The sequence below is a fragment of the Suncus etruscus genome, chromosome 6 (assembly GCF_024139225.1).
Source record: "Suncus etruscus isolate mSunEtr1 chromosome 6, mSunEtr1.pri.cur, whole genome shotgun sequence".
NCBI lineage: Eukaryota > Metazoa > Chordata > Mammalia > Eulipotyphla > Soricidae > Suncus > Suncus etruscus.
Genome location: NC_064853.1, coordinates 6,690,095 through 6,712,331, shown reverse-complemented (window position 1 = coordinate 6,712,331; position 22,237 = coordinate 6,690,095). Strand labels below are relative to the sequence as shown.

General features: G+C 54.4%; 2 protein-coding genes across 10 annotated transcripts in view; one reads left to right on the top strand and one right to left on the bottom strand.

Moving 5' to 3' along the window:
* The window catches only part of LOC126011559 (F-box only protein 44), a 49,980-nt gene extending 37,805 nt beyond the window's left edge, over positions 1-12,175 (bottom strand). For 2 of the 9 annotated variants that reach the window (XM_049775373.1, XM_049775372.1), the window contains exons 1-7: positions 12,062-12,175; positions 10,908-11,199; positions 8,470-8,596; positions 8,239-8,334; positions 7,988-8,123; positions 6,789-6,877; positions 2,787-3,080 (exon numbers count right to left, since the gene is read on the bottom strand). In XM_049775373.1, coding sequence (XP_049631330.1) covers positions 2,852-3,080; positions 6,789-6,877; positions 7,988-8,123; positions 8,239-8,334; positions 8,470-8,596; positions 10,908-11,172 — 942 coding nt within the window. In that variant the 5' untranslated portion in view covers positions 11,173-11,199; positions 12,062-12,175 and the 3' untranslated portion in view covers positions 2,787-2,851. Of the gene's footprint in view, positions 1-2,786; positions 3,081-6,497; positions 6,878-7,987; positions 8,124-8,238; positions 8,335-8,469; positions 8,597-10,907; positions 11,202-12,047 lie in introns of those variants that run through there. The other 7 variants (XM_049775380.1, XM_049775381.1, XM_049775374.1 and 4 more) reach the window with 7 other exon arrangements.
* Positions 12,176-13,077: 902 nt separating this feature from the next.
* Positions 13,078-20,415, top strand: FBXO2 (F-box protein 2). Its single transcript, XM_049775382.1, has 6 exons — positions 13,078-13,236; positions 17,539-17,931; positions 18,707-18,836; positions 18,919-19,014; positions 19,381-19,516; positions 19,977-20,415. The coding sequence occupies exons 1-6, from the start codon at positions 13,215-13,217 to the stop codon at positions 20,109-20,111; spliced, it is 912 nt and encodes a 303-aa protein (XP_049631339.1). The 5' UTR covers positions 13,078-13,214; the 3' UTR covers positions 20,112-20,415.
* The last annotated feature ends 1,822 nt before the right edge of the window (positions 20,416-22,237 follow it).

The window sequence follows — 22,237 nt, the reverse complement described above, 5'->3', positions numbered from 1 at the left end:
TCTGCCCCCAACTTCTTGTTTATCCCACCTGAATGATCAGAACCACCCACACCTGGAAAGGGCAGGAGGAGGAGTCTGCTTTGGGGGAGAGAGGGGATAAGAAGGAGAATTAGGGGGGCCGGGCGGTGGCGCTAAAGATAAGGAGCCTGCCTTGCCTGCGCTAGCCTTGGACGGACTGCGGTTCGATCCCCCGGTGTCCCATATGGTCCCCCAAGCCAGGAGCAACTTCTGAGCACATAGCCAGGAGTAACCCCTGAGCGTTACTGGGTGTGGCCCAAAAACCAAAAAAAAAAAAAAAAAAAAAGAAGGAGAATTAGAGAGAGAAGGAGAATCAGTAGAGAGAACCAACAAGAGGATCAGCAGAGAGAATCAACAAAGAAATTAGCAAAAATGAGATCAGCAAAGAAGCAGCAAAGGGGTCAGTCAGCAACCAAGTCTGAAGAGCAGCTGAAAGGGAGACAGAGGCAGAGAGAGCCAGAGAAGGAGCAGAGAAGTGGCTGCTAGGAAAAGGCTCAGCTAGAAGCCATGTAAGGAAATGATCGTGGTGGTTAGGACCATGAAATAAAGCTGGCTGACTCCTGCAACTTCATCTGACTGCTTTGTGAATTTTTCTGCTGTCACCATGCAACCTACAGACCCATCAGGACATAGGTGCTGCGGGAGCTGGGCCTAACTGAGAAAGGCCTCACCATCCCCACATCACCTGTAGGACTCTTTAATTTATATTTAAAACAACAGAGCCTTAGCAATAGTACAGTGGGGAGGGCATTTGCCTTGCATGGGCCAGCCTGGGTTTGATCCCCACCATCTCATGGTCCCCCACACCTGCCAGGAGTGGTTCCTGAGTGCAGAGCTAGGAGCAACCCCTGAGCACTGACCATGTGTGAAATGGAAGAGGAAGGAGAGAGTCTTTAAATTGGGACTGGACGTCCAAAGCCACAGAGCTCTGAGAATATCTGGCAAGAGTAAGTGCAGAGGATTAGAGGAGGCTTCTCTGCCCACATGGTAGTTAGGGCCTTGTAATACAGCTAAATTTTTCCTGAAACTTCATCTGACTGCCTGGAAGATCATTTCTCCACCATTATCCTACAGCTTTCAGACCTGCCAGCTTACGGGCTCAGGGAAACATTTGGGATGCCAGGAATAGTACTGGGGTCCATCCTGACCCTACCACTGTGCTATTTATCCGGCCCCAGGGTTGCATCTTTTTAAGTAGATGGATGTGATCCATGCAGTATATTCAGGTGGGCATGGTCTAGGTGGGTCCTGTGACAGATGCCATCCATTAGGTCCCTCAGACAAGAAGTGTGTGGCCCAGGTGAAATGACAAGGAGACAGATTAATAAAACAGGCTTTTCTGCAGGAGACAACCAAGAAGATGCCACTGACCATTATCTCCAAGGCCCAAACCTGGTAAATTGGCCCCACCCGAGAAGGTGGAGCCTGAGGAGCTCGACCACTCCATCTCCTAGTCCATTAACCCCACCACAACACACAGTAAAAGCCACACTACAAGGGTGTCAATGGGAAAAAAATACAGGGCAAGAGCATGTATAGAGAATAAGGATGGCAGCTCTGATGACCTGAAAAGTATCAACCACATAATTAGTCTCTCAGATAAGGAGTTGAGAGTAGAAATGTGGAGGATACTCAGAGAACTCAAAGAAAGCATAGAACGAGTTGAACAGACCACAAAGACAGAACTCAGAAAACTCCAAACTGAAATAAGAGGACTGAAAAACTCGGCAGATGAAATGAAAAACTCAATGAAAGCCTCTCCAACAGAGTAACAGCATCTGAAAACAGGGTCAGTGAGTCGGATGATAAGATGCAAAACAATCAGAAGAGATTGGAAAAGAACCTTAAAGCAAATGATCAGACAATGAATAAACTACTCAAAGTATGTGAACAGATAAAAATAGAAGTCTTTGATAAACTTAACAAAAACAACATAGGAATCTTTGGAGTCCCAGAGACCCAGAAAGAGAATAATAATAAGAGAAGGTGGAGGAAGAGTGAGAAGAAGAGGAGGAAGAAGAGGAAGACGAGTAAGAAGAAAAAGGGGAAGATGAGAGGAGGAGGAGGACAAAGAAGAGGAAGATGATGGGGTGAAAGAAGAAGAAAAGAAGGAGGAGGAGGAGTGGGGCTGGAGAGATAGCATGGAGATAAGGTGTTAGCTTTGCATGCAGAAGGACAGTGGTTCCAATCTCGGCATCCCATATGGTCCCCTGAGCCTGCTAGGAGCAATTTCTGAGTGTAGAGCCAGGAGTAACCCCTGAGCACTGGTGGGTGTGACACAAAAACAAAAACAAAAACAAAAATGGGCCCGGAGATATAGCACAGCGGTGTTTGCCTTGCAAGCAGCCGATCCAGGACCAAAGGTGGTTGGTTCGAATCCCGGTGTCCCATATGGTCCCCCGTGCCTGCCAGGAGCTATTTCTGAGCAGACAGCCAGGAGTTACCCCTGAGCACTGCCGGGTGTGACCCAAAAACCAAAAAAAAAAAAAAAAAAAAAAAAAAAAAGAAAGAGGAGGAGGAGGAGGAGGAGGAGGAGGGCAGGCAGCATGTGGTTCAATTTGTAGAGCAGATGACTTATAGGTGTCAAAGCCTAGATTTGATCCCAGATAATCTTGTGTTCATGCTCTAAAGTCTCACAAACTATGAATTCGTGGATATCTGTATGTATAAAAATATGTCATGCTCACATCTGAAGCAACAGTGAGGGAAGATGGCAGGCATCAAGCAGGGCTTGGAGGGAATGTTTTAGGCCCTGCTCTGCACCTTACTTTCAGCACAGGGATTCTGCAGGAGGTTCCTGTGGAGGCTGTGGAGGAAGTAGAAGATTTTCCAGTCAGCCACCGGCTGGTCCCCATTCTCGGTGATGAAGCCTTCCCGCAGGCACTTGCGCTTCCACAGGGTCACCACATCGATGAGGTCCCGCCACAGGCTGCAGACAGGGCGGCAGCAAAGCAGCAGCTGGCGGGCAGGCAAGTGGACGAAGACCTCCAGGAGGATGTTCTCGGGCAGCTCGTTGATGTTCAGCAGGGCCATGGCCGGGATCCCCAGGGGTGCGCTCGGGCCTGGAGAATCACAGGTGATCGACCTCACAGGCCATCTCCAGGGGGCCCGTAAGTTCACATGAGAGGCCATTGTACCAGCACCCACTACTATCCTGGGGCTCTGCTAATGGGACCCCCCCCCCAACAGCCGTATGCAACCACAGCTGGGTGTGTGAGACCTGCACAAGGTTCCCTGTTCCATGAGGCCCTCAAACAACACAGAGGTCACATCTGTAATGAGATGCAAATATACAGTGACCACATCTGTGGTAAAGATTCTAATAAAAGTTTTAGGGCTAGAGAGATAGCACAGTGGTAGGGCTTTCGCTTTGCAAGTAGCTGACCCAGGATAGCCGGTGGTTCAAATCCTGGCATCCCATATGGTCCCCCATGCTTGCCAGGAGCGATTTCTGAGCACAGAGCCAGGAGTAACCCCTGAGCGTCGCCAGGTGTGCCCTCCCTCCCAAATGCCGATTGGTGTCACAAGTGGTAAGGCATCTGTCTTGCCCTCTTTAGCCTAGGACAGACAGTGGTTCAATCTCCCCGCGTCCCATATGGTCCCCCAAGCCAGAAGCGATTTCTAAGCGCATAGCCGGGAGTAACTCCTGAAGGTCCCCAGGTGTGGCCCCCAAACCAAAACAAAACAAACTAATAAAGGTTTTAGAAGTCAAAGGGAAGAAAGTGCCTTATCCTCTGAACTACTTATTGTTTAGGATCCACTAAGAGCTTGCTTTTATATATAAGTATAAATACATACATACCTCCTACCTTGCCAGGAGAGATATCTTAGCGCAGAGCTAGGAGAAACCCCCTGAGCGCCACCAGATGTGGCCCCAAAACCAAATAAATAATAAATTTTAAAATAAAAATACAGCTCCAGTGGCTGTGGGGCCCCACAACCGTCTTCACCCTTTGCCTTCTTAATGCGGGTGGATGGCAAAACAGAAACAGCCACACCCAGACAGGGCTTCGCCTCAGTGGAGGGCGGTGCAAAATGCTCAACATAAATAAAGAAAACAGAAAACAAGGTTTTCTTCCTTTGCTGGAGGGACTGACTTTCAACCTCCCTCAATGTGCAAGGGGGGGCCCGTTTTAAATGTCGCCAACTTCTAAAAAAAACTGGGGTCGGCCGGGAGGATGGTGCCCATGCAGCCGAGGAAGCGCTCTGCACCCGGGGCTGCCCCAGGTCCCCGCGCCTTGTCTCCTCCCACCACCCCAGGCGCAAAGGCCGCAGCCTGGAACGCGTCTCCCCAGCTAGGAACCAGGATCCGGGCCCAGGGAAGTGCGGGTTGCCGGGAGGTGCCGGCAGAAACCGCCCCCAAACCGGGCCAGTATCCGCGGACGCCGCCCAGCGGCAGGGCCGAGTGGAGGTTGCGCGTGACCAGCCCCTTGCGAGCTGGGCCCCGGTCGCCAGGACTGCCCTGGCCACCTGCTGTCGGCCTCCCCGCTCCCCTTCCAGGCTCCCTGACGGATGCACCGGGACACCCCAGATCCGTCCTGCCCAGGCCCTCCTAGAGCCTCATCCCCAGCCCTGGGGCCAGTTCTCGTCCCTCCTGGGATTGGCCTCCGGGGATGACGGACATCCAGCAAAGGCGAAGGAGGCACCAACTTCCCAGTGGTTTTTAGTATTTCCCTTTTCCCAGAGGACATACCCAAAGAGGTGGCTTCTGATGGGGAAACCCTGCCTTGTGCTCCCCATCAGGGCAGCTGGGCAGTCTCTGGGCACTATGAGCGCAAAGACCCCTGGAACCATGAACATTTTTTTTTTTTTTTAGCAAAGATGAGACAATTGTAGTATTTTTTATTTGGGGGAGGGGGCACACCCAGCAGTGCTTAGGGGTTACTCCTGGCTATCTGCTCAGAAATAGCTCCTGGCAGGCATGGGGAACCATATGGGACACTGGGATTTGAACCAACCACCTTATGTCCTGGGTCGGCTGCTTGCAAGGCAAACACTGTTGTGCTCTCTCTCCGGCCCCCAACTGTAGTATTCTGTAGCTTGTGATTCATAAAGTAATTGGTGTATAACTGAAGTAATGTCTGTTTGTCCTATCAAAATGGCACAATTATTTTTCTTTTTTTCTTTTTTTTTTTCTTAACACCACCCATCACCAGTGCAACATTCCCATTACCAATGTCCCAAGTCTCCCTCCTCCCCACCCGACCCCCGCCTGTACTCTAAACAGGTTCTCAATTTCCCTCATACATTCTCATTATTAGGACAGTTCAAAATGTAGTTACTTATCCAACTAAACTCATCACTCTTTGTGATGAGCTTCCTGAGGTGAGCTGGAACTTCCAGCTCTTTTCTCTTTTGTGTCTGAAAGTTATTATTGCAAGAATGTCTTTCATTTTTCTTAAAACCCATAAATGTGTGAGACCATTCTGCGTTTTTCTCTCTCTCTCTGACTTATTTCACTCAGCATAATAGATTCCGTGTACATCCATGTATAGGAAAATTTCATGACTTCATCTCTCCTGACAGCTGCATAATATTCCATTGTGTATATGTACCACAGTTTCTTTAGCCATTCGTCTGTTGAAGGGCATCTTGGTTGTTTCCAGAGTCTTGCTATGGTAAATAGAGCTGCGATGAATATAGGTGTAAGGAAGGGGTTTTTGTATTGTATTTTTGTGTTCCTAGGGTATATTCCTAGGAGTGGTATAGCTGGAACCATGAACATTTAACTTAGCACCTACTGGGTGCCGGGCATTTTCTCAGTGCTCTTGGCAGAGAGGCAAAAGCAGCACCAAGGCCCCAGCATAACTGGCCAGAGTCCAGGGGAAGATCTAGATGGAGCCGTTGCAGGATCGCTCACTCAAGGTGTGTTCCAGATACTTGGTTTTGGGGTGTCTTGATCCCTTTCCACATTTCTGGCTGGCCACGAACTGGGTCAGTATCCAACCCTCCCCCAGGTAAAGTTTGCCCTCTATCAGACACTATCTGATACCAACAGCTTTTATTGGGCCGCGCAAAGCACGGTGGGTTGGATTGGAATTCCAAGTCCTTCCAAGAGAAGGGAGAGGACGGAGCTGTTCACGGTGGTGTGGGGGCTTGATGTGCTCTCCAAGCCTCAGAGAGCTGGTCATGGCATGGAGGTGGACGGGGGTGGTGGAGCTCCCTGAAACCCCAAATCCATCCCACCACTTCAGGGCTCACATAGCCCAGCTCCTAGAACCAGCCCGGCCTGTCTGAACTTCTCAGGAGTCCGGGGATATCTGGAGTTGACTGACCATGAAAAAAATCTCCATCTGGCCTTCCTCCCCACCCCAGAGCCCAGGGCTGCACCCCCTGACCAGGCCTGTCCTCCACGCTCAGGGTGATCAGCCAGACATGACCTTTCCTGCTACTTGCACCATCAGGTGGCCAGGCAAAGTTGTCTGTTCTGGGAGTTTCTGGGGGCAATGGCAGAGAAAGGAGTGACGAATACTACCTCAATCATGGGCCCTCGCTCTTAAAAGGGCCTCTGAAGGCCTGTCCTGCAGGTTATGGTTGGGGTGAAAAAGCTCCCTCTAACCCCAGCATTTTTGGGGGTTCTGCAGATCAAAAGAATGGAGACACAGGAGACACTAGGAAACTTGGGGATCCCATGCGCCACCTCCCCATGCAGGGCCAGCCCTTCCCTGACAGCAGATTCCCAGCCAGGGTACTGCAGCCAGGGGCCCCTGGGGCGTCAGGGCAGAGAGGGCCCAATGGTGATGCTGCTGTTGGTGACCCTCGGACCGTACCAGCCGGCCCAGTAGTGAGTGTCCACACCACCGTGCTGGAACCAGATGTAGCGGACGCCAGGCGGGTAGTTGGAGAACGTGTAGGAGACCTGGGGTGAGGGGAGGCGGGCAGAGGAGGAGAGAGGTCAGGATGGGCCGAGCTATGGGATACCACCCATGTAGAAGTCAGCAGAGCTGCTTCTCCCTGTTCTCTGCCTCAGAGGTAAAATAGAACAACACCCTGCTGGGAACATGTCACAGCTCCAAGGAACCAAAGGCGCACTGGCTGGTTGTCACTGGCCATGGCTGAGCCTGTGTGGCCACTTCTGCCACAATAAATGATCCTGTAAACCAATGAATAATTCAGTCCATACTGCAGGCCTAGAAGAGCACTGGCTGCCATTGGGGTCAGTCCGGTTGAGATCTTTTCTATCACCATGGCATATTCTATTGAACCACACTTGACTGGTTCAGAAATTGGCACCCAGAGGCCTTTGAGCCCACTGCATTTTTTTTTTTTTTTTTTTTTGCTGAGCCATATCTGGCATTGCTCAAAGGTTACTCCTGGCTCTGCACTTAGAAAACATTTCTGGCAGGCTTGGGGGACCATAAAAAAAATGCTGGGGATTGAACTTGGGCCAGCTGCATGCAAGACAAATTCTCTACCTACTGTGCTTTGCTCTGGTCCCATCCACTGCCTATTTTTATAAAGTTTTATTGGAATACTGCTACCTTTATTGCTATTATTATTATTTTTCTTTTTGGTTACATATTGTCTAAAGCTACTCTCCTAACACAAAGTCTGAGCTAAAGAACTGATTGGATGTGACAGAATCATCTGTAGAACCTAAAAGTTCTAATTTTTTTTTTTTTTTTTGGCCATACCTGGCGGTATTTAAGGGATCATATGTGATGCTGTGGATCGAACCCTGGTTAGCAGTATGTAAGGCAAATGGTCTAGCTGGTATATTGTTCGTGCTGGCCCTGAACCTAAAATTCTTATCTAGGGCCTTTTCAGCAGTCATGAATAATATTAATAACAAATAATAAGCAGCAACAAACATTTTGACCTCTTGGGGATCTCAGCACTCAAGAACTATACCAGAGCCTTGGGCTGGAGTGGCAGAGCTGGGATGGGTCCACAGAGCTGGGATGGGTACCCAGACCTGTGAGACGTCATGGGGAGGTGTCTTTCCTTGCTCCAGAGTCAGGCCACACACCTCTCTCCACTTGGCATCGCTCTTCTTCTGGATGGTGGCCGGGTCTGGCTGGAAGGTCCCTAGAGGAGCATGGGCGGACGACAGCAGCTGAACACACAGCTGGTACTTGGACCCGCAGTCTGGCCGGGCTGCGAACCTGCAAAGCAGAGGGTCAGCGCCTCCATCAGCATAGAGCCGTGGAGGTGGGGGGCAGGGTGGGGATGGGGTGCCTGCATGGCAGCCCCCCCCAGGCCCTTGCCCCAGACACTCACCAGTCCTTGACCTGGATGTCCGGACGTGTGGTATCCATGAGCTCCTCCCAATACCCTTCGGCCTTGAGATCCACCACCTGGGACTTGAGGCAGGTGCTGGGGAGGGGCAGGGGAGTGGTGGGCGGGCTTGGGGCTCAGTTCTAGGGCACCAGGGGGCCAGGAGAGGCCCCTGATCCGTGAAGGGACTGGGGCTGGCCCCACCGCACCCCCTCCCCCAGTCTTGGATCTTACTAATAAGAAGTCACGAAGTATTTCTTGACCTGGTCATTGGGGAATTCCTTCCTCTGGTCTCTGGAGAGATCCTCCACCTTCCACTCGTCCCCTCCGTTCACGTCCAGGCTCCAGAACTCAAAGCCCTCTGTGGGGAGAGGGGGTCCTGCTCGTCACCGTCAGACTGGGCGGCATTGCAGGCCCAGAGCCTGCTTCCCATCAGATGCCAATGGTGCCAGCGTGAATGCTTTCTAGAATTCCTAGTGCCCACCCACCCCCATGACAGAGTGCCCTGATGCCTCCCTCTACAAAATGGGTCTGCTCGCCCCAGTCAGTCACCAGTGGACTGTGTGACCCAATGGAAGTTGCTTTCCCTCTCAGAACCTGGGGGTTAGAACAGGGACTGACTGAGCAGTTTTTCTGTAAAGGCCAATAGTTTTCGTTGTTTTTTTTTTTTTTTTTTTTGGGGGGGGGGCACACCCGTTTGATGCTCAGGGGATACTCCTGGCTAAGCGCTCAGAAATTGCCCCTGACTTAGGGGAACCATATGGGACGCCGGGGGATCGAACCGCGGTCCTTCCTTGGCTAGCGCTTGCAAGGCAGACACCTTACCTCTAGCGCCATCTCTCCGGCCCCAGCCAAAAGTCTTTTAGGTTTTGTGGTTTAATACTATTTCTATCACTTACACACAGAGTTTTTCTTTTTCTTTTTCTTGTTTGGGCTACACCCTGTGACACTCAGGGGTTACTCCTGGCTCTGTGCTCAGAAATCACTCCTGGCTCAGGGGACCATATGGGATGCCGGGGATCGAACCAAGGTCCATCCTGGATCAGCTGCATACAAGGCATACGCCCTACCACTGTGCTATTGCTCCGGCCCCCAAGTTTTTCTTTTGTTTGTTTCTGGGTCACATCTAGAAATGCTCAGAGTTTATTCGGGCTCTGGGCTCAGGGGCCACTCTTGGTGGACTCGGAGGACCATATGTGGTGCCAAGGATTAAACCCGGGTCAGCCATGTACAAGTCAAGTATCACTCTAATCCTTATACTTACATTTTAAGAGAAGCCTCTAGAGGCTGGACCTATAGCCCAGCGATGTAGGGCATTTGCCTCGCATCCGGCCAACCAGGGTTCTATCTTTGGTATCCCATCTGATCCCCTGAGCACTGCCAGGAATAATTTCTTTTTTTTTTTTTTTTTTTGATTTTTGGGCCACACCCGGTAATGCTCAGGGGTTACTCCTGGCTATGTGCTCAGAAGTTGCTCCTTGCTTGGGGGACCATATGGGACACCGGGGGATCGAACCGCGGTCCGTCCAAGGCTAGCGCAGGAAAGGCAGGCACCTTACCTTTAGCGCCACCGCCCGGCCCAGGAATAATTTCTGAGCTCAGAACCTCTGAGCACCAACGTTGTTTTTGGGGGTGGCCCAGAAACAAACAAAAAGAGAGAGAGAACCCTCTAAAAGGAGTTGAGGCCTAGCGAGGAAAGCTGGGAGGGCGTTGGTCTTGCATGTCTTGTTGGTCTTGCATCTAACTCTGGTTAGATCTCCAGCATTCCCTATGATCTTAGGGAGATCCAGGAGTAATGCAATTTTGAGCATCTCCACATGTACCCCTCTCCAGAATAAAATAAACGAGGAAAGATAAAGCGGTTCTGAGCTCCAAGGCAGACCTGGCGCAGGGACCTTATAGGATGCCAGCAGCTGCTGGAGAGCATTGCGGCGGAGAGTCCAGTGAAAGAGACATCTGGAGGGCACCCAGGAGCTGCTTGGTCATTGTTCTGCTCCCAAATGTGGGCTGAGGCTGCAGAGTGACATGCCCAGCTCAGCCCAGTGTCTAGCCAATTAGTAAAGACAGAGTTCGGTGACAGAGCCTGGGTCTGCCTGGGCTGTGATCTGCTTACAGAGACCTGCAACACTGGTTTGCAGAGCCATCTGTTCCCACTGAGATGGCCCCAAGACCAGCCCTGCAGTGTGGGCACCAGGCCATCAGAGAGGAATCCTGGTTTCCTATATCTTGGGCACAATTAGTCCCCACTGGTGAACATTTTCCAAGGTTCTGGGGGGAAATAAACAACCTGAAGAATAGAATCAGAAAAGACTATTTGTGGCCTGTTTATGCATGTGGGAAATGGGTCCACACCATGGCACCTACTGCTTAGGACCACCAAGAGGAGGATAGGAGATAGTTTTTGTTTGCCACACCAAGTGGCACTCAGGGGTTACTCCTGACTTTGTGCTAAAAAATTACAGGTTCGGGGGACCATATGTGATGCCGGGTATTCAACCCGGTTCTGCCACATGCACCCTACCTACTGTGCTATCATTCCAGCCTCAGGAGAAAAGGAGTTAAATTGCCCCGTGTAACTCATTGACAGTAAGTGCTGAAGAAATGTGCATTGATTTGTCATGACAGTATGTGTACGGAGTTGGGGGGGATGCCAGTCATGTTCTGCACCCCACCTTCGGCACAGGGGTTGTGAAGGAGATTCCGACGAAGGCTACGCAGAAAGTAGAAGACCTTCCAGTCGGCCACCGTTGGGTCCCCGTCCTCGGTGACGAAGCCTTCCTGCAGGCACTTGCGCTTCCACAGGGTCACCAAGTCGATGAGGTCCCGCCACAGGCTGCAGACAGGGCGGCAGCGCAGCAGCAGCTGGCGGGCGGGCACATGGGCGAACACCTCCAGGAGGATGTTCTCAGGCAGCTCGTTGATGTTCTCTAGGGCCATGGCTGTGGCCTCTCTCTGGGCCTCCTCCTGTGATCAGGGAAAAGGAAAAAGCATGGCTGAACACTGGGTTCCCTCCAGGCCAGGCCAGGGTGGGGTGGAGGTTCCCCATCCCAGCTCTGCTATTCACTGTCTCAGGAAGTCACAGTCCTGGGAGCCTGGACAATGCAGCCAGGTCAGGTGTTTGCTTTCTGGGGTGTGTTCCAATAAGGGGGAGCACAGGATTCTGTTTCCATCTTCCCCTGAGCTGATTTCTGTGGCTGTTGTTGGGGTGGGGGCACCCATGGAGGAGCTCAGGGCCGACTCCTGGCTCTGAACTCAGTCAGGGATCATTCCTGGCAAGGGCTCCGGGGATCACATGGGGTGCTGCTGGGTTGGATTCATGCAAGACCAGTTAAGTGCCCTCCATGCTGCGGTGTCTCCATCTCAGAGCACTGATTTTTACTGACCTGTGACAGCTTTGAAAGGACAGAGGGACCTACACAGAGGTCAGGGACACGGGCAGGACAGGAAGGAGCCGAGTCTGTGGGTTGGAGACCTTGGTCTGCTTTTTCCCAATCTCTCTCCCACCCTCAGAACCCCCCAAAGGGGAAAAATTTGGGGGTGCATTGATCACAGTCTCCTGTGCAGGAGAGGCCAATGTGGGGAGGGGGAAGGCAACGTCTTTTTCCTATCCCTCCCATCCCCGTGGGCTAAGTTTTCCCCCCAGGACCCCCATCACTTTAGGCTCCACGCGAAGACTTCCAAATGTCCCCCAAAACTGGGACCCGGATCCCCAAGCATCCTCAGCGGCCAGGCCTTGGTCTGCACCAGGCGGTCCTTCGAGCTCTGCGTCGCCACCCGGCCCCGCCGATCCTCGGCCCTCCAGGCCCGCCTAGGCCGGCTCACGTACCCGCCGCGGTGCTCCCACCGAGTGGTCCCCGAGCCCGGCAGCTGCGACGTCAACCCGGCCAGGACGCCCTGGAGGAGTCGGTCAGGCCTGCAGGAGGTGAGTAGGCCCCGCCCCCAGAAGGACACGCCTCTCAATAACTCGCAACCAATCAGGGCTCACGTCAACCGACCTCAGCCCCGCCCCCAGACGGGCCCCGCCCCCTCAAGGACTCGCTTCCTAGCCCGGCTGGGTACAGTTCCGGTTCCTAGCAGGCCCCGCCCCATTTTTAATGAGGCCTTGCGCGGCCTCCAATCAGATTTCTCTTCTCTTCCAATAAGCCCGCCCCGCCCCTACCAAGCCACGCCCCTCCATAACTTGTCCCCCATCAAGCCCCGCTTCTCTTCCAGCCAGGCCACGCCCCATATTCAATGAGGCCCCGAGCGTCTTCCAACCAGACTAACACGGCCTCCTAATTAGACTAACCACGCCCCTCTAAGAACTTCCCACCAATCTCCGCCCCTCCTCTAACCAGACCACGCCTCCTCGTGGGCTCTCCCCCAATCAGGATCTACCCTGCCTCCAACCATCTTCAATGAGGCCCCTGCGCGTCTTCCAACCAGGCTCCGCCCCACTGTCAACAAGTCCCCGCTTCCTAATTAGACTCGTCCCGCCCTCTAGGCGCTTCCCACCAATCACCGCCCCCTCTTTCAACCAAGCCACGCCCAAGTGGCTCTTCTCCAATCAGAATCAGCCCCTTCTCCAACAAGGCCACGCCCCAACCGGTCTTTTACCTGGGGCGCGTGTTCGGGGCGGAGCCTCCCTCCCTCCTTCCCTCCATCCCTCCACTGGGCCAGGTGCCCGCATCCTGCGTCCAACCAATTCGACTCTCCCTGGAGTCCACCCCCGGGAGCAGCTAAGCTGGGAAGCGCCCCAATTCGGACCCCAATAAAAAAATCACAAACCAGATCGCACTCCTGACCTTGCCCAGCCTCCGGGCCGGCGGGGCGCCAGGAGGCCCCAGGCGGGGCGGCGGGGCGGGGCGGGGCCCCCGGGAGCCTTTAAGAAGCGCGGCCGCCGGTCCCCGACCCAGACGCGGGCAAGCGCCAGCCTTCGGACACCCGCAGCCCCGCAGCTCCGGCTCCTCCTTCTCCTCCAGCGGCCGCCCTCTGCAGCGATGGACGGAGACGGGGACCCAGGTAGCCGCCGCCACTGCCCGGACTCGCTGGCTGCAGCCTGGAGGGAACACGGGGCTCCCCATCACCCCCAAACCCGAGAGAGACTCAGCGCCCCAAACTTCTACCTAAGCAAGATCCTTAAGACCCCGTCTTTTAAGGGGGATCTCGGTGGGGGGGGGAAGCCTGGAGAGGTGGCTGTCAGGCAGGGAAGGGGGATTTTGGGGACCCCCCACCTATATAGCAGGGGAGTGACCCCAATTTCTCTTCCCTCTTTCGGAGAGTTTAAGGACCCCAGATCCGCGTCTGGGGAGATGTAGGAGCGGTAAGCGTGTCCTCCCATTAACTTCTTGTCTGTCCTCTGTGCTCCCCGTCTTGGGGATTTCTTGGGGTTCCCGGTGTCTCCCCCTTGGGGAACCTTCCTTCTGGGCTCTCCTGTCTGCAGGGCTTCGTGCCAGTGGCTGGATGCTGCTGGGGGTGCTGGGACAGTCTCAGGGTTTTTGGAGACTGCTCAGTCATCCAGTCTGGCACCAGCCCCAAACCCCCCAATCTCTCTCATTGCCTGCCGGGCCTGCAAGGGGGGACCTGCTGAGTCAGGGTAGGAGCAGGACTTACTTGCATGCCCCCCACTGGCCCTCAGCAGATCTCTATGAGTATGGGGGACACTACTTGGGGGAGGCAATGAATGGGGCCAGATTGATACCTATAGAGGCCACTCAGGCCACCTCCCATCCCCAAAACCTTTGCTTCAACCCCCATTCTTGCTCTCAGCCCCTCTGGCCACACCTTTTCGAGGGCCCCAAGTGGGCTCCTGTGTTTTTCCAGGGTCCCCCTATTCCCTGGACTCTGGGCCCAGCCCAGGTGAGTGAGGGAGTCGGGGAGAGGCTGCTAGAGGCCAGATAACTTTCCGACAGCAACAATGTGGAGAGTTGTCTGGGTTCAAGCGGGGGTGGGGGGCCTGTAATCAGATCTGGGGCCTGAGTGCCAGGCCTGGGGCCCCGAGGGGGGAGGCCGGGTGAGGTGCACCTTTCGGAATAGCATCAGGTATCCTCGGGGCCAGGGCAGGGCAGGGGGAGGGGGTAGAGAGGTGAGGACATGGGGCCCAGGTCTCCAGAGGCAGGCTATGGGGTGTCGAGCCGTATTTCTGCTCCTCATCCTTCGCCCTGGTTCACTTGGAGATGCCAGTCAGCTTTCTCTGCGCCTATTTGCCAAAACCCCCACCGTGGAGATCAGAACGACTAGTGATGTGGACCCGAGCCGTAGCACAGCTGCGAGGGCCCGCTTGCCTTGTACCCGGCTGATCGGGGTTAGTTCCCCAACATCCCATATGGTGCCCGGAGCCCTGCCCGGGGTGATTCCTGAGCACAGAGCCAGGAGTAAGCCCTGAGAACCACCAGGTGTGGCTCCTAAACAGAAACAAAACAAAAAGCTGCTGATGAAGGAAACTCGACTGCCCAGACCCTGGCTGTGTGTGTGTGTGTGTGTGTGTGTGTGTGTGTGTGTGTGTGTGTGTGTGTGTGTGTGTGTGTGTGTGTGTGTGTGTGCTGCCTATTCTTTGCCCTGGTGCTAGCTTTCCCGAGCATGGCCCTGAGACCCCTCCCCTTTCTCTGGGTCTCCCCCATCACCCCCAAGGTGATCATTTCTGGGTTGTTTTTTTTTTTGGGGGGGGGGTCACACCCGGCAGCGCTCAGAGGTTACTCCTGGCTCTGCACTCAGAAATCACTCCTGGCAGACTCGGGGGGACCATATGGGATGCTGGCGATGGAACAAATGCCCTACGATGGAACAAATGCCCTACCGCTGTGGGCAGGAGTGATAGCACAGCAGCAGGGAGTTTGCTTTGCACTTGGCCAACCCAGGACAGGCCTATATTTGATCTCCGGCATTTCATATGGTCCCCTGAGCCTGCCAGGAGTAACCCCTGAACATCGTCAGGTGTGGGCCCCAAAACTGGAAAAGAATAAAAGCCTGAGTAATGAGCTCAGATAAACCTAGGCCCAGAGAGACGGGGCAGGGGTCAAGGTACTCACTTTGTCCATGGTGGATGCCAGGAGGGATCCCTGAGCACAGAGCTGGGGGTAGCCCTGGGCACCGCCACCCCCAACCAACCATACATCCAAGGAAAGCCCCGTGATATAGGTGAAGAAACTGAGGCCAGGGAGAGGAAAGGAGTGAAGTGAACCCTCTCTCATACTAACCCTTGGGTTGGCCATGAAACACAGAGACCAGCTCCTTTTCCTTCTGGGGCCCCTATCTTAGACCCCCAATCCCTATCAGGAACGATTGTGTGACCTTTGACCACTGGCAACACTTTGCATCTCTGATCTACAGGACCCCATCCTGATAGCACCTATGAGAACTTCTATTCTCTATTCTCTTTTTCTTTTGCCTTTTTTTTTTTTTTTTTTTTTTGCCACACTCGGCAGTGTTCAGGGATTTCTCCTGACTCTGCTCAGAAATCGCTCCTGGCAGACTTAGGGGACCATATGGGATGCCAGAGATCAAACCCAGGTCAGTCTCAGGTTGGCTGCGTGCAAGGCAAATGCCTTGCTGCTGTGCTATCGCTCCAGCTCTGAGAACTCTGGTACTGTGCAGGGCTTTATTTCTGCCTCTGAGTTCAGGAATTATACCTGGAGTACTTGGGGGACCATATGGGATGCCGGGAAATCCAAACTGGGCCAGATACATGCAAGGCAAGCGCCCTACCCACTGCACTATCGCTCTGGCCTCAACTTTAATTTGTTTCTGCATCATGCTTGGCAGTGCCCTGGCTCTGCTCTGTACTCCTGGCTCTTTACTCAGGGATCAGTCCTGGTGGTGCCTTGGGGGCACCATATGGGGCATACCAAAGGCATCAAAGCATCCGCCTTACCTACTGTACTGGATCTCACTGACCCATGCAATGACTTTGTGTTGTTTTTCGGTTTGGGGGCCATACCTGATGATGCTCAGGGGTTATTCCTGGTTCTGTACTCAGGGAACACTCCTGGCTCAGGGGACCATATGGGATGCCAGAGATCAAACCCGGGTCAGCTGTGTGCAAGGCAAACACCCTCCTCTTTGTGCTCCAGTTCTGGCCCCGATGCTATGACTCTTCTTGAGGCAGCAGTGATGGTAATTCTGCTGCCCTTAAGGCATCAGCCGGGGGTAAAAGACAGCTGCAGCCACTCTTTTGCTAAGTGCTTCTCTGCTGTCTCACCTCTGGGTGCCCAAGCTTCCTTCTCAGTAAATTAGGCCCAGCCTGAGGGACAACCTTTGAGAGGTAGAGAGGATTTAAAGAGTAAATGAGACAAAGCTGCTTAAAATGGCACCAATTGCCAAGTGTCCCTAGATCCGAGCCACAGACTGTGCTGAGCAGGGGTTGCAGATGCCGGGCTCTGGGGAGGAGGGAGTGTCTGCTTCTGCCCTCAGTTTGGCTCTGAGCAGGTGTTTACAAAACAGCATAACCTAGTCAGAAGCTAGATAGGACAGTAGCTTGGATTTCGAGAAGATGTTAGAGAGGAAAACCCATGAGGGCTTACTTGGAGTTGGTAAAGGACAGTGGGGGAATTGAAGTAGATGGAGGCCACTAATAAAATTAATCCCTGGGGCCGGAGAGATAGCACATTTGCCTTGCACGTAGCCGACACAGGACGGACTTGGGTTTGACTCCTGGCATCCCATATGGTCTCTCGAGCCTGCCAGGAGTGATTTGTGAGCACAGAGCCAGGAGTAACCCCTGAGCGCCACCATGTGTGGCCCAAAAACCAAAAAGAAAAATGCTATTATGGGCTCATGCAGGGCCTGACTGCAACGGAAACTGAGACCTTAGAAACCAGTGTTTAGGGCCCAGAGAGATAGCACAGCAGCGTTTGCCTTGCAAGCAGCCGATCAGGACCAAAGGTGGTTGGTTCGAATCCCGGTGTCCCATATGGTCCCCCGTGCCTGCCAGGAGCTATTTCTGAGCAGAAAGCCAGGAGTAACCCCTGAGCACCGCCGGGTGTGGCCCCAAAACAAAACAAAACAAAACAAAAAAAGAAACCAGTGTTTATTTGTCATACCTGAAGATGCTCAGGGATTACTCCCAGCTCTGCTCTCATGCTGGGGATTGAACCCGGATTGGCTGTGTGCAAGGCAAGCAAAAGTCTTCCCTGCTGTCTTACCTCTGGGAAACCAATCTTGGGCCTGGTTCTAGTACTTGAGGCAGTCTTGGGGCACAAACTCCTTCCCCAACTGCAGTGGCATCAGTGGGTGTGCAGAAACCCCGCATTATCTCTGAAGCCAGGGGGCTGGCCTGCTAGGGGTGTACTTGGCACCCCAGTCCCCAAACCCTCCATCCTTTCACAGAGAGCGTGGGCCAGCCCGAGGAAGCCGCTCAGGAGGAGCAGCCGGAGGAGGCAGCGGGCACAGAGGAGCCAAGTGCTGGGGAGGAGCGGCCGGAGGAGGGAGACCAGGCTGCGGCCGAGGTGGAGGCCGAGGCGGGCGGCCACCTGGAGGAGCTGCCAGAGCAGCTGCTGCTGCGCGTGCTGGCCGAGCTGCCCGGGTCCGAGCTAGTGCAGGCCTGCCGCCTGGTGTGCCTGCGCTGGAAGGAGCTAGTGGACGGTGCCCCCCTCTGGCTGCTCAAGTGCCAGCAGGAGGGCCTGGTGGCCGAGGGCACTGAGGAGGAGCGCGACCACTGGCAGCAGTTCTATTTTCTCAGCAAGCGGCGGCGCAACCTACTGCGCAACCCTTGCGGGGAAGGTAAGTGTGGGGTGAAAATGGTGTGTGTATGTGATGAACCCCAGGAACCCTCAGGAGTACAACTGGCCATGGGTGCCCCTGCCCATCATGCTTTCCAAACCCCTCTGGTCCTGGGTACAGATGTTTCTGCACCCCCAGATCCAGCCCCTGTCTTGCAGGACCAGTTGAATCTGCAATTTCAGATTCAAACAAACAAAATTGCCTGGAGATTTCAAATTTGCAATTTCAAAATTTGCAATTTCAAATTCAAACAAACAAACAAAACTGCCTAGAGATGGGCAGGCAGATTTCAAACCCAGTGGCTCAGGCTAATTGTATCTTTATTTTTTTGGTTTTGGGGTTTTGGGACCATATGAGATGCTGGTATTTGAGCCAGCATTAGTCCTGGGTTGCTGTGTGCAAGGCAAATGCTCTACCACTGTGCTATCTCTCCAGCCCCCTAGTTGTATCTTTTTATTTGGGGGAGAAGCACACTGGCAGTGCTCAAGGCAGACTCCTGCGCTGTGCTCAGGGTTCAGCCCTGGAGGACCTGGTGTCAGAGGGTCAAACCAGGTGGCAGCATGCAAGGCGAGTGTGTGTGTGTATGTGTGTCCAGGAAGATGGCTACCAGCCTTCTCTGCTTTTGTCCTGGAAACTATGTGTGTGTGTGTGTGTGTGTGTGTGTGTGTGTGTGTGTGTGTGTGTGTGTGTGTAAGTAAGAGGTGGAGGGGGGAGATGGGAAGAGAAGAGAAGAGAGAGACAGAGACAGAGAGACCTGAGCAGTCTGTCTCTGCAGAGGACCTGGAGGGCTGGTGTGACGTGGAGCACGGTGGGGACGGCTGGAGGGTAGAGGAGCTGCCCGGGGACTGTGGCGCCGAGTTCAGCCAGGATGACAGTGTCAGGAAGTTCTTCGCCTCCTCCTTTGAGTAAGCCGAGAAGTGAGCCTTGGGATTGGGGGTCCCCCCACCTGTGCCCTCCAGCCTGCTCCTAACGCCAGTCCCCATCCAGGTGGTGTCGCAAAGCGCAGGTCATCGACTTGCAGGCCGAGGGCTACTGGGAGGAGCTACTGGACACCACCCAGCCGGCTATCGTGGTGAAGGACTGGTGAGTCCTGGGTCGGCCGGTACTGCGGCCACATGGGCCTGGGCTTGCGGGTGGCAGAACCACCTCCCTCCTGAGGTCTTTTGGGTTTGGGGTGATGTCCAGCATCGCTCTTTTTGGGGTCACTTCTAGCTGTGCCCGGGATAGAACTGGGTGGCGTGTGTTGGGTCAGTACAGACCTTGGATGGGTCTCTGGATGGGGTTGGTGGAGCCCACCTGGGCTTGAGTCAGTCCTTGGTCACAGCTCCCCTGGAGCCTTTTCTGTCTGGCCTTACTTTCTTGATTTGTGAAAGGGGCACAGGGGTGGGTGGTAGATGAGACTGTCCATCTAGCAGTGCCCACCACACTCCTCTTGCTCCCTGGGTTCAGGTACTCGGGCCGCAGCGATGCGGGCTGTCTATACGAGCTCACGGTGAAGCTGCTGTCTGAGCATGAGGATGTGTTGGCAGAGTTTAACAGCGGGCAGGTGGCTGTGCCACAGGACAGCGAGGATGGCTGGACTGAGGTGATGTACAAAGGGGCATGGCCTGGTACAAGGGGTGGGGCCTGGCACAAGGGGCGGGGCCTAGCATAAGGGGGAGGGGCCACCCATACCACACCTTGCTCATCCTCCAATGGCAGCTTTAGATGGGCAGGACTACCCACACCATGCCCACCATGCCATGCCTATCTTCCAATGGCAGTTCTTGGTGGGCAGGACTGGGGCGGGGCCATCCACAACCCCACCCACCACACCTTGCTCATCCTCCAATGGAATGGCAGCTCTTGGCAGGTGTGAGAGGGGTGGGGCCTGGGGTAGACACACCCCTATCTCACCCATCCTCCATTGGCAGCCCAAGTGGACATGGCTAGAGGAACTGGGCGGGACACAGGCATCCCCTTAGCTTGGGTCAGTTTAGGGGTATAGGTGAGATGGCCTCTGGGGTTCTGAACTTGACTCTTCCCTTCATACCCCGCTCCCCCAGATCTCCCACACCTTCACCGACTACGGGCCCGGCGTCCGCTTCGTTCGCTTCGAACACGCGGGCCAGGACTCTGTCTACTGGAAGGGCTGGTTTGGGGCCCGGGTGACCAACAGCAGCTTGTGGGTGGAGCCCTGAGTTTGACTCCCATCTTCTCCCCACCCTGAACCCTGCTGCCCTGGTGTGGGTAGATGGGCCTTAATGGTAGCACCCTGCATCCCACCCCTTGGCCTCTTTCCCCCCACTGGAGAGGTTGTTGGCATGCGTTGGCATCTATATTTGCATCTAGAACGTAATATCAAAGATGAATGGAGGGTCTGGGCTCACCCAGGAATGTGTCTCCCCGATACCACCCCACCTCCCTTTGCCTCTGCCAGTTCAGTGCCTGCCCCTACTCCCCACTTCCAATTGGGCGCTCAATAAATAGTTTCTGTCCAAGGGAGCAATGAATGAACACGGATGAATGAGCACCCATCCCTTCCCATCCTGCCCTGTCTCCCCAGGGCCCCTGGCGCAGCCTGGAAAAATACTTGGTGGCAGGCCAGCTGCTCTGGTTTCCAGGGGCCCTGGGGCCGGTGGGAGCCGGCCAGTCCTGGCCCAGCTGGACAAAGGCTGGGATTGTGAGGCCAAGGGACCGAGGACCGGCCTGGCGCCGGCTGACACCTAAGCTGCCCGGAGGCCAGAGCAGGGCGAGTGTGGGGAGGGGACCCCTCCCGAGGTCCAGCTTCGAGCCATGCCTCTGCCCAGTTCACACCACTGGGTGAGATATTGGGTGCAGCCAGCCCCCCCCCCACTGATGCCCCCAGTAGTTGGGGTTGAGTTGCCCCAAAGCATCAGTTATGGCCCAGATTCCTCTGCCTGGTTGTCTGGGTCTAGATCTGATGTGATCTTCGATAGTGGGACTTCACGTTCATTTCCAAGCCAGGTGCAGACTCTGGATCTCATCTCAGCTTTCCTTGTAGGGTTCATGCCAGGCACACGCTAACCCTGAAAGTCAGCCCCTCACCAGGTCTCCCCAGTTCCCCCAGAGTGGAGATACCCCAAACAGCTGTTCTCCTCTCTAAGTGGTGACCCCCAAAATCTCCCACCCTGGGCCGGAGCTCTGATGCCCCTGCTGGTCAGGTGGACTGCAAGGCCTTAGAAAGACCTCACTTTGGTTCATTCCTTCCCAGCTACCCTCTGCTGGTCCTGCAGTGTCAGACTGTAGCCTGGACACCCCCTGTCCTGGAATCAACCTGGCTGTAGGGAATGGAACACCCTGGGAAGGGGTCAGTCCAGTGACTGGAGCAGTGGAGGGCTCCAGACTAATGGTAGAGGCATAGTTCTTGCTCTGAGGATGTTCTCAATCTGATATGAAAGGAAAGTCCTAAGGAGAAGTCCCATTCTGAAGGTGGAGGCACAGGCCCTGCCTCCAGCACCCCAAGGTTCTTTAGGGGTTCAGCGTCTGCTGAATCTTGTTGAGCCAATCTGAGGCATCACAAGGAAAGAGTGGACATCATGAGCTCTCAGGGCTTTGTATTTGGGGACCACACCTAGAAGTGTTCAGGCAACTACTCCTCATTCAGTTCTCAGGGACCATAATGCTGCAAGTCAGTCTAGGGTGCTCCCTATGCAAAGCCTGAATTACAGTCTTTTCTCTGCTTCCCCCTTTTCTTTTTTGGGGTAGTTTCCTCAAGAGTGGTTAGTGCTCAGGCCCTGCAGAAGTGGGGCCTTTCAGGGCTACATAGGGCAGTGCTGGGACATGCTGTGGACCAGACACTGCTAAAGGGGACCCAGAGAGTTGGTGTGTGCCCACCCCATGAGATGTGTGCCCTGCCCACTGAGCCACATGCCCCTCCCACTGAGCAACACACCACGCCCACTGAGTCATGCCCCGCCCACCGAGCTGTCTCAGGGTTAAAGCTGTAACAGGCAAAGCAGGATTTGGGGGGACCTGTGGGGAGCCAGGAGAGGCCAGAGAGACTGGGGTGGAGGGGCAGAGATGGGGAACTGTGAAGTCAGCTCAGGGCCAGGTGCGGCAGGAATGGGTCATGGCCATGTGGAGGGAGGAATGCCCCCCAATACTGGAGGCAGGAAAGAGTGCCCACAAATTTGAGGCGTGAGGCTGGAGCCATTGAACAGTGGGGAAGACATTTGCCTTGCATGCAGCCGAGCAGGGTTCAATCCCCAGCATCTCTCATATGGTCCCTGAGCATCTCCAGGAGTAATTTCTGAGCTCAGAGCCAGGAGGAACCCCTGAGCACCGTCAGGTGTGTGTGACCCTG

Bases quoted from the DNA above. Each gene is read 5' to 3' on its own strand.
- FBXO2 (XM_049775382.1), top strand. From the start codon at position 13,215: ATGGACGGAGACGGGGACCCAG. The intron at 17,932-18,706 runs GTAAGTGTGGGG...CTGTCTCTGCAG, and splicing joins GCGCAACCCTTGCGGGGAAG to AGGACCTGGAGGGCTGGTGT. The intron at 18,837-18,918 runs GTAAGCCGAGAA...GTCCCCATCCAG, and splicing joins TTCTTCGCCTCCTCCTTTGA to GTGGTGTCGCAAAGCGCAGG.